This window comes from Pelmatolapia mariae, linkage group LG9, assembly GCF_036321145.2.
Source record: "Pelmatolapia mariae isolate MD_Pm_ZW linkage group LG9, Pm_UMD_F_2, whole genome shotgun sequence".
In the NCBI taxonomy this organism is placed as follows: domain Eukaryota; kingdom Metazoa; phylum Chordata; class Actinopteri; order Cichliformes; family Cichlidae; genus Pelmatolapia; species Pelmatolapia mariae.
This window is the reverse complement of record NC_086235.1, coordinates 5,655,358-5,667,100: the sequence shown is the minus strand read 5'-3', so window position 1 is coordinate 5,667,100 and position 11,743 is coordinate 5,655,358. Positions and strand designations below refer to the sequence as shown.

Here is an 11,743-nt window from a genome sequence, read left to right as displayed (position 1 = left end):
TCTAATAGGGTGATATGGTACTACAAGGTCATTAAGATAAGATGGGGCCTGATTATTTAAGACCTTGTAAGTGAGGAGCACTTTATGCATCAAGCACAAATTAAATTATATGCAACATTCTCTGACTGGAAGAAATTTGTTTAACATTTAAACACATTTTCTGTACAACTCCAGCATATAAAATAAAATTGTTAGTTTTGTTTACACTCACTCTTTCCAATAGATGCAAGTAAAACACAGCAGAAATTAAATAAAATCAAAGACTCAGTGGTCCTGTTGCTCTATTTTCACCTGTTCAGCAGGAGTGGGGTAGGCGGAGGTTTGCCCTGGTGCAGGTGTGTTGCAGCCATCATGTCAGGGGAGGAATCCTGAGTTTCTCTGTGAATTTCACATTCCCATGGCAGTGTAGCCTAATCGGTGCTTGTGCGGAAGCTTAGGGGGATTTTTCGCTGTTAAAATAAGTTTTCTTTGAACAGCGGACGCTAATGTTTTTGTCACTTTTAAGGTAATCAAACTCAAAGTAAAGTAAATACTTCCACGATTTTAACGCTGCATGGTCGTACACTCTCCCACGCTCTATATATTAGCCACTGTTGATCTGCACATAGTTGTTGCCAAGTCACGGTTTTAATAACACAGTAATGCCATGGGCAGTAACACGTAACACAGATCTTTTTTCTTTTTGAGTTTAAAAACTATCTGAAAACATATTTATCTGCTGAAGCCTTTGAGACTCTTTTAAGGGGTAGACTCAACTTTCTTTCAAACATGTTTTATTTTATTTTATTTATGTAGTTTTTTACAATCTATTTGTATATATACAGCACTTGTGACCCCTGGTTTTATGTTAAAGTGATTTATAAATAAAGCTGGTATGGTATGGTATAAAGAAAAGCGAAGGTAAAAAAAAAAAGGTTGTACCTTTGTGGACAAAGGAATGTGATAAACTAATTAGTATTGGAATAAAGCGTTTAAAATATTAAAGAGGAATCACAGTTTAGGATGGATTGAATGAAAGAGGAGTATGGATATCCAATCTTGAGGAACGGAGAGGCAAGAGCAGTGAAAAATAAGAAGAAGGCAAATGTGTTGGCAAAAACGTTTGTCAAAATCCACAGTCCAGCCAATATTAGAGAAGCAGGGCGAAGAGGAAGAGAAATGTCATCATAGAGAATAGGGATTTACTGAAACAGATACAGGATATGGATGATTTATTAAATCACCGTAAAAATGAGGTTGAGGTTGGGCCCATACATGAACCAGGAAAGGATGATACAAATCCAGGAAATTACAGACTCATAGCTTTAACATCTGACATCTTTAAAATCACGGAGCGAATAATAAATGACAAATTAATGTATTACATGGAAAATAAAGGATAAATATCTAAACATCAAAGTGGTTTCAGAAGAGGGAGGAATACAATGGATAAAGAAAGGAGGGGACGATGCTTGTAGTAACATTCAAAGGAGAGCAGGAGAAATGAGAAGCACAGCTTGGAGTAGGAGCGAGGAGGTGGTCATGTCTAGAATAAGGTTTGGACATACTGGTTTGAACACAAAACTATTCATGACAGGGAAACATGATGCAGGGAAACGACATTACTGCAGAGAAGGGTGAACTATAGAACATGTTAGATTACACTGTCAGAAATATCAGGTGGAGAGAAGGAAACTGACACAAAACCTCAGTAACATAAAAATGAAACTGGATCTTATCGATTTACTGCAAAAGGACTCAAGACGTGAGTCTTATCAGGCCCTATTCCACTTTTTAACACAGAGTAAACATTTGGGGAGGGCTTGATGGTCGACACTCCATACCAGTTGGTGGCGGTAACGCACCATTTTACTTTTTGCAAACCGCCAATGAAACTTAAAAAGAAGAAGAAGAAGAACGTGTTAGTACCTTGGGCTTTTCTGTGTCTTATCGCAGTTTTAAAAATGGGCACTTTTTGAAGAACCCACATCAAAGTATTGTGTTAAATCCAATTTATGAAGCAGTAGGTGCATGGCATGGTCGTTGCTTTTTGTCAGGTATGTATTGCAGCTGTGAAGACGAACGTACGTTCTCCTGTTAGGTTACAGCTGGTAGGAAGGTGCGTTCAGTGTGTCTTTGTAATTTGAAGTTTCCATGTCAAACGAGATAAAACAGTTATTTCTGGATGCGCAATTGTTTGCTGAGTTTGGTAACAATGTGTTTTTGTAAACCACGTGATGATTTAAGTCCTTTAATCTTTACAGAATATGTGAGCGAGGCTAAAAGAGCGATATTTTTATGTTTAGTAAACTGACGTCTCTAAATGTAACTGCTTTTATTTTATTAGTTCTGACGAGGACAGCTGAGTGATGTTGTTGGTGAGCTTGGATTAAATCATCTCTAAACAAAGAACTTGTCCTCGTGGTGACTGACTTGGGGAGTGGAGGTCAGTGAGCCCATTGTCTCTGCTGGTCCGACTCCAACTACAAAGCCGGCCCGCTCGCCCCCTCCTGAGTCTGAGAGGAGATCCAGAGTAAGTCAGTTATAACTACATTGGTTGCTTAACTTTATCATTTTCTACAGGGTCTCTCTCTCTTAGCTCATTTTGGTTTGATTTCTGCCTCCTGTTTAGCCTCTCTGTTTGTCTGCCTCAGTACGTTAATGTTTTATCGTTTGAGTTAAACTCTCTGTTTCCCTTCATATGAAGGTGATGTCTGTGGAGTGATCTATGTGGAGACTGTGGGAAATATACATGTAGCAGTATTTCAGTAAGTGTCAGTCAGTCAAGAAGCAAAAGAATATTTAAACTAAAACACATTAAAAGAAGTGTTTTGCATTTATCTGCATACGTGTCTGCACAGGGGCGGTTAGAACAGGATGTACTCAGGATGTGGCGTACACGATCACGGGCCTCATAACGAACAACAGGAAGCAGCTGGGGGTGAAAGGGTCTAAAAACAGCATTCTAAGTGTTGTAAAAAGGAGATGCAGCTAACTGTCGCTGATGCATGACATGTAACTTGCTCACGCATCTTGGGCGTGTACAACCCTTTAAATAAAGACGTTCTCATCCTTCCTCTTTGAGATCTACTGGACTACACTGAGGGTGGTATCGTGTACGTCTCCCACATATGTGCTTAATACATAATTGTTGTTGACTGGACCTGATCTGAGTATTGGTTATTTGTTCTCAGCCCAACATGAAACTATCGGGACAAGAGGCTCAGCATGACCTCATTAAAAATGCTCTGTTTTCCTTTTCCACTTCTCTTCTTTCATATTCTTTCTGAGGTCTTTTCTTGTGTAAGCTGCTAACTCTTGTGATGGAGATTTCTTTATTTTATGTTTTGATCATATGTTTTGACAATATCACTTTAGTAATATCTATAGTACATTTTGGGGGCGATCATGGGGCTCGAGAGTTGGGAGTTCGCCTTTTAATCAGAAGGTTGCCGGTTCGAGCCCTGGCTTGGACAGTCTCGGCCGTTGTGTCCTTGGGCAAGACACTTCACCCGTTGCCTACTGGTGGTGGTCGGAGGGCCCGGTGGCGCCAGTGTTCGGCAGCCTTGCCTCTGTCAGTGCGCCCCAGGGTGGCTGTGGCTACAATGTAGCTTACTATCACCAGTGTGTGAATGTGTGTGTGAATGGGTGAATGACTGGATATGTAAAGCTCTTTGGGGTCCTTAGGGACTAATAAAGCGCTATACAAATACATTTACCATTTTGTCCGACTTTGTTCTACATACAGGAAAACATCAAATGTGTATTTCACAGGTTATTCCACACACACAGATGAGTATTGTGAGTGAGTTGGACTGACACTCCCAGGCACCATGAGACATTAGGCAGATAGTGAGACTCCTTCTCCTTATCTCCAGGGAGGAGGTGTTGAGGTGAAATTATTCGAAGTGCCTCAATTCTATGCATTATATTAACTAAAATGCCATATAACCGTATAGTGTAGTATTAAGTGGACATGGCCCTGAAAAATGAAAGCATAAGACTACGTGTCCTTGGGGGGTAGAATGCTGTAGACTCTCGCCCACGCTTACATGTGAAAAAGTAGATAACAGGGGACCATCTTCTAGTGGAAATGCATTATAACTCACCTGTGCATTATAATAAAAAGTGTTGATTGCAGCTGACAGTGTCTGCAGACTTTGATAACTGTGTGACACCCTCGTGGTTAATCAGAGGGAAATCTGAGTCGGTTGTACAGCTCTCACACATACAACCTGAACTGCACATTGTAAGTGTCATGTTCTTCAAATTTGAACAAAGTAAAAACTAAAAAACTTTGAAGTCACACAAGCCAATATTTTATTCACAAGTTGTACTTTTACTGCTTTTATCCCCAAAATGAGCTCACTTCAAATATTTACCACAGCATAGCGTCCCCAGGCACCTGAGACGTTTGGCAGATGGTGAAACTGTTTATCTTTGTGAGGTAAGAGGGGGCACTTGGGGATGAGCTGAAGGTATAGACCTGATGTCACTGTTTGGGTTCTTTGTCATTACAGGAGAAAGAAGTGAAAGCAGGCTGAAACCTCAGCACATGGATGATATCAACCAAAAACATCCAGCACCAGCAAGTAAAGATGAGCCAGCGGCGATCCCTGTGGAAAAGACTTTTCCCGCTATGAAACAGCCCAGAAGACGCAAGCGCGCCAACAGGGAGGACAGAAGCTTGAGCTGTGATCAGTGTGGGAAGACCTTTACTCAGATTGGTAACTTAAAATCACATCAGCTGATCCACACAGGTGTGAAACCATTCAGCTGTGATCAGTGTGGAAGGACCTTTACTCAGATTGGTAACTTGAAATCACATCAGCTGATCCACACTGGTGTGAAACCATTCAGCTGTGATCAGTGTGGAAAGACCTTTACTCAAAAATGCAGCTTAAAAACACATCAGGTCGTCCATACGAAATTTAAACCATTCAGCTGTGATCAGTGTGGGAAGACCTTTACTCAGAGATGGAGCTTAAAACAACATCAGGTCGTCCACACGAAATTTAAAGCTTTCAACTGTGATCTGTGTGGAAAGACCTTTGCTCAGATTGGTAGCTTAAAATCACATCAGCTGATCCACACAGGTGTGAAACCATTCAGCTGTGATCAGTGTGGAAAGACCTTCACTCAGAGATGGAGCTTAAAAACACATCAGGTCGTCCACACGAAATTTAAACCATTCAGCTGTGATCAGTGTGGAAAGACCTTTGCTCTGAGTTGGTGCTTAAAACAACATCAGGTCGTCCACACGAAATTTAAAGCTTTCAACTGTGATCAGTGTGGAAAGTCTTTTACTCAGAAAGGTCACTTAAGGAGACATCATATGATCCATGATGGAGTTAAATCATTTGTCTGTGATCAGTGTGGAAAGTCTTTTCAGGATAGAGATCACTTAGAGAGACATCAGGGCGTCCACAGTGAAGTTAAACCTTTTACCTGTGATCAGTGTGGAAATTCTTTTATTGGGATTGATAGGTTAAAAAGACATCAGCTCATCCACAGTGGAGAGAAACCATTCAGCTGTGATCAGTGTGGAAAGTCTTTTACTCAGATGGGCAATTTAAAAGCACATCAGCTCATCCACAGTGGAGAGAAATCTTTCAGCTGTAATCAGTGTGGAAAGTCTTTTGCTTACGTTAGTCAGTTAAAAAGACATCAGCTCATCCACAGTGGAAAGAAACCTTTTACCTGTGATCAGTGTGGAAATTCTTTTAGTAGGATTGATAGGTTAAAAAGACATCAGCTCATCCACAGTGGAGAGAAACCATTCAGCTGTGATCAGTGTGGAAAGTCTTTTACTCAGATGGGCAATTTAAAAGCACATCAGCTCATCCACAGTGGAGAGAAATCTTTCAGCTGCAATCAGTGTGGAAAGTCTTTTGCTTACGTTAGACACTTAAAAAGACATCAGCTCATCCACTCTGGTACTAAACAATTTGTATGTGGTGACTGTGGAAAGGCTTTTACTCAAAAGACTGGCTTAAAATCACATCAGCTCATCCACTCTGGTACTAAACAATTTGTATGTGGTCAATGTGGAAAGTCTTTTACTCACATGTGTAGCTTAAACTCACATCAGCGCACACACTCTGGAGTTAAATCATTTGTATGTGGTCAGTGTGGAAAGTCTTTCATCCATAACACAGATCTATTGAAGCATCAAAAGACTCACAAAGTGTCCTCCTGCGAGAAAAGGGGCAGACCAATGGGACATTACCATGACAGGGTTCATGTGAACACAGTGGGAGAAACAGGGGATCTGAACAAAAGTTCTTCTGGATGCTGCGTCAAACTTAAAAAGCTTGAGATCAGGCTTCACAGAATTCAGCTTTAATTTCCTGAGAAAGTCAGAGCTTCACTATGTCTTTGTAGATCTAGTGAAACCATGAAAAGGTGCAAAAAGAGGCACTGTGGTACTGCATGATGAAGTCAGAAGTGACAGAGAAGTATGTGAGCCTGGTTCAGGACATGTGTGTGTGGTAGCAGTGACTACCACACATACTTGGGTTGAAGGTGGGGGGAGGATTACATCAATTCTGAGCCCCTTCTTCCTTTTTCAAAGCGAGGGCAATACTCAGGAAAGGATGATGACAATAGAGCTGCAAGACAGGATGGAAAGAAAAAGAGTTTAAGAGAAGATCATCAATGTTGTGAAGCGATTGAGCCGCGATCACAAAATCTTAGCTTATGGAGTTAGTTATCCCAATACAAGTTTAGCAAGTTAAACTTCACTGTCTGTGTCCACAAACAGCATACAGAGCAAACATTACTCCATCATCTGATCACAAGAAAAGCAAAATGTCAGAACAGTTCACCTTCTGGGTCAAACTGTCAGACCTGTTACTGTTTATTTGTCTGTTCTTCGTGAGGTAATTATCAGTGTCAGTGCTGTGCCACTTCTGTTGAAACTCACATGAAATGTGTTTTAAATGGGCTCTATTGTCTTACAATATTGTGTGAGTCTGTTTTGCTCCACAAAGACACAACCCCTCCTGCAATGTTTATTGTTACAGTAAAAAATAAAAGGTAAATTCATAAATTTGTGTCATTTTTAAACAGGCAGTATTTAGAAAATTAAATATATTTTTACCCATGTGTAAAGTTTTCAGTGGTCTTTGTTTTCTTACAGGATGTGTGTAGGGATGGGTATCGAAAACCGGTTCTTGTTGAGAACCGGTTCCCACTGTTTCAATTCCTTGGAATCGTTTGCCATTTTTGCAAACGATTCCCTTATCGATTCCAGTCGCCCCAAATGACGTCATCACGTTGTGGAGCGTCATTTACCTGGCAGGAAACATGGCGGCTCAAAAGCTCAAAAGTTTATTTATACTTTACGAGAACAGATGATAACACGGCAACTTGCAATACTTGCAATGTAGATATTTCACTTAAGGGAGGAAACACTACGAACCTGCAAAAGCATTTGCTCACAAAACACGTGATGACCTTAAATGAATGTCGTGTTTTTAATTCCGCTCCGGACTCGTGAATCTGAACTCAGCAGCAGCGGTAACGTTTGCACGTCCTCTCCCATTAATGCGGCAGGTAAATAATCAACTAACAGTGCATATTATGTTAGCGCGATCTGCTTTATTACAAAACCTGCCATTACTGTGCATTTAAGTGACCGTGATGAGAGAGACAGACAGAGTCTGGCTGGCTCAGATGCTGGCAGTTCTCGCTGCAGTCCACCGGTAGCGTCTCCTTTCAGGCCAGGATGAATGTCACCGAGCAGTGACTAAGTTTGTGGTCAAAGCCTTGCACCCATTTGCCCCCGATTTTCGGTAAGTGAAGGTTTTTAATTGTAGGCAGGGACATTACTGGATATTCTTGTGTAATTGCTACAGAATAATTTATGTTATAGTACAGAAGAATATTTATTTTATTATTTTACATTTACATTTTTTTTCCTGGGGACCCTGTGACACCCCATTGAAGGCTGGTTCTCTTGAGATCGCACTGTTGGGTTTGTAAGGCCATGTTCTAGCTGAATGCATCACATTTTGTACCAGAAGATTTACCAGCCTTTAGAAGACAGTGGTCCCGAACCAGAAATGGTAAAGTCGCTGTGTATAAGAGCAAGGATGCAAGGATATGTTATAGGGTCTACCTGACAATATAAATGGTACTTTCCATGATTAAATATTAACAGCAGTAGCAGCAGCCTCACCATTGATTCAGATTGAATACATCATTTTCTCTGGGAGCAGGCCCGTCGTCTGGACGTGCTTTATATTTACAGCATGGTGGGCATCCAGGTGGGTGCTTATAAATTGCTTGCAAGTAGTCTTAAAATGACACTTTGCAGATCCCAGTGCCGACACTTCTCATAAGCCTTCACCCTTGTGTACTTCTGATCTGTGCTCACTTGACTGAAGTTGTTTCAGATAGTGGTCCGTCTTGGAGCAGTACAGACAATACACCTGTCGCTCCTCTGGCATGATGCTTGATGATGAAGGTAACTCAGGTGTGGTGCCACTTCCTAGCAAACCAGCACCATGGAGAATGTTTGTGGACCATTTTGACCTTTTATTCTTGCGCCCCATCTTTCTGTGGGTCCCCATTTGCTTTCACACCATCTCCAAGGATTTCAAACACAGATTCCTGCATCTTGTGGGCATGTCGATGTGCTAGGAGGGCAGGTTTTATTGTGCACAATTTCGTCTAAAGAAGTAGAGGAGAAATATCTGTTGTTTAAAAGGATTTAATTAAATAATATGTGTATGTTAATAAAAAAAACATACACTTCACACCAAAGCCTTAACTCTCGCGGCCTGGTACCAAACGACTTACGGACCGGTACCGGTCCGTGGCCCGGATGTTGGGGACCTCTGCTTTTGGGTTGAATATACTGTGTTACACTTGAATAGTTTCTAAGATCATAGGACCATTTGCTGTTAACACCATAAATAATACATAGTGGCCATCTTTGTCACATTCTGAAATTGGACCATTTCCATTAAAATTATTTTTGAAGATACATAAACCAGCTGAATGCTCTGACCCATGGGACATCCAAAGATCAGATCTCCAATGCGACCTCCAAAAGTTAGGATTTTGTGAATTAGAGAGAATCTGTATTTATATTTATATATATATATATATATATATATATATATATATATATAAAGATATATGCCCTTTTGTTTCAAACTATTTGTAAAGAGATAATAGATAGAGACATAAAGTCTAGGAGCTTGGAAATATAGAGACATAAAAGAAGTAAAGAAAGAATACTAAAAGACAAGTGTCACAACAAGTGTAAAATGTTTAAGAGTTAAAAAATAAAGTCATTTTGGACTATTGAACAAAAATAAATACAACCAACCAAGTAAGACATTCTATTTAAGTTAGGGAGAAACCTGGGAATAAATCTATAGGCTATTATAAGCCTTAATATGCCAATTCAATTTAATTTGTCATGCAGTGAAAAGCTTGTTGGTGTGCAATAAAAAGTAAACATAGACATAAAAGTAAACACAAAACTAGACTAATTTACATAATATTGTGATGTAAAACATTTACAGTAAAAATGAGTAAGAATGAGCTGATAAACAACAGTAAGAAATTATAAAAGTGTGCAATTAAACAGTGTGTAGAGTAACAGTTTGCAGTGCAATAAACAGTTGCTGGTGTAAAGTAATGAGAGAGAGCGAGTCCAGTCCTGCACCTGGTCCAGGGACCAATTAGCCCGAGGAAAGACGTTACTCCTCATTTTCTCTGTTGTTTGGCATTAAGGGAGAGGGAGCACTTCCCAGACCTCAATAGTGAGAAGAGTCCATTGTTGGGATGGAAGAGAAACTTAATAATCTTTCTGTCTTTGGTCTTGCAACGCATAGTGAAGAAGGACAGCCAGGAAGCTCAGAGTGAATGATGTGTTCGTGCACCACTCTTTAAAGACATCAACTGTCTATCTTGGTCCTATTCCAATACCAGGTGCAGATGTTTCCCGTCAAGATGCTCACGATGGTGCAGGAATAAAGGAATATAAAGCAAGAACATTTCAACTAGCCTTTTATACTTAAAATGAGTATCACCAACTATCTATCTATCTATCTATCAATAATAAGGGCAGCGTTCTGGATCAGCAACATGATGCAAACGCTATTGTGGAGAAGGTAAAAATGTTGTTTGTGGGATTATAATATTACCTTATGCCATGTTATACCCCTAATTAAAGATGGGGAAAATATTATGTAGTTTTATTTTGCATTATTCTCCTGAATTAGAAGAAGGTGATAACTATTAGATTTGTTAAACTGATTTGCATTACATTAGACTGCTGATTTATTGTGAATGGATGATATTGTTTTATGACGCATTATAAGGCTGAGTTATAAGAAATACTGTTTTCACAGAGTCATGATCTTATTTGTCGGATTAGAAGAGGGCAGAACATACCGGAGAGGTTTTCTGCCCCATCTCAGCAGGAGCAGATAAACAGGGAGCCAAGGTCGTAGCTTAGGCGCCGTGAGAGAGAAAGAATGTGAATGTTTAGGCTTTTATGACTAGGTGGGGGCCACTAGAGGCTATAAGAGTTTGAGCAATGCTTTAGATCTTATGCTGTCTGCGTACAGTATTCATCTCCCGCACGTGTGCATTAAAATCTTCGTTTGACCTTATCTCGTTGTACCAAGAGTGTTATTCTGAGTGGTCTCTTGCCTCCCTCCTTTAAATATTTTGAACCCTAACATGATCTTACTTTCCGTGCCACAATTTTATCTCTTAGGTTCTGCAGAAGAGTCTCTTTATCTGTGCTGTACTTAGTTTGTTGACAGAAGGACTGGACAGCTACTCTGTCACCATATGTACTAATGTATTGTGCCATTTGTCCATCCTTTAATTGTTCTCACGTGGTATCATACAGGCTTATTTCAACAAACCCAGGACGTTTCACCTGATAACAGGATAAGAACGTCTGTTAAAACTCGATTCATACACATTTAACTCTTAATATAAAACATTCTCAAACCACGTTTGACCATGACTTAGACAGGAGAACAAATTGCGGCAGGGTCAGTCTGATTTTATTGGCTCCGTCTGGAGCGCAGGGGAAACATTTCAACATGAAAACTTCCCGTAACCTACTAAAAGAGGAATCACATTATTTTGTCGGCAGATGAAAGTGAAATAAATTTTACTGACTGATAAATGCCCTAATCGGTGTTCTCACCACAAAGCAGCAGATCAGAATCAGGTATAAATGAATGAACTAAATGAATGAATGCCCATTTATATCAGTGACAGTGGGAAGCACAGTTTGCACCACTGTGATGTTACAGCTGGGTTTGATTCTGTGGTTTCAGTCATTTGTGGTTTGCACAAATCAAATGTGTCCCTAAACATACACATGCACTTCCAACATGCTGTGAATATATAGAAGTTAGAAAACACTTCCTGTTTCATGTTCAGTGCATCAGGCTCAACCTCTGCAACTGGCGTCATGTAATGATCCCTTCCAAAAATTGAAACTTTCAGTTTATAGTACTATAATACTACTTTCACAACACAAAATGCATTTTAATCTCTTATCTCTGATTATTATTTTTGCTGTGGAGTGTAAAGAGAAATTTAACTATCCGTTCACTTAAACACAAACAACCATTCGTGTAATTAAATAAACATTGGTTTGTTTGATAATTACTGTCAAATATGTTTAATGTCATATTGGGCAGTGAAAGAAAGAATATTCCAGTTTATCCTCCAGTTTTATTTTACTTCAAACAGAGTCTGCTTACATCGCTCTCATGTT

General features: G+C 39.8%; 1 protein-coding gene across 2 annotated transcripts; it reads left to right on the top strand.

The window, feature by feature from the left end:
• The first annotated feature begins 1,845 nt into the window (after positions 1-1,845).
• On the top strand, positions 1,846-9,045 carry LOC134634953 (gastrula zinc finger protein XlCGF26.1-like). Of its 2 annotated transcripts, none has more exons than XM_063484450.1 (3): positions 1,846-2,036; positions 2,327-2,425; positions 4,500-9,045. In XM_063484450.1, exon 3 carries the CDS (start codon positions 4,535-4,537, stop codon positions 6,323-6,325), a length of 1,791 nt encoding a protein of 596 aa, XP_063340520.1. In that variant the 5' UTR covers positions 1,846-2,036; positions 2,327-2,425; positions 4,500-4,534; the 3' UTR covers positions 6,326-9,045. The 2 variants fall into 2 exon arrangements, with proteins under 2 accessions (XP_063340520.1, XP_063340521.1); XM_063484451.1 differs by having other exon boundaries at positions 2,327-2,512.
• The last annotated feature ends 2,698 nt before the right edge of the window (positions 9,046-11,743 follow it).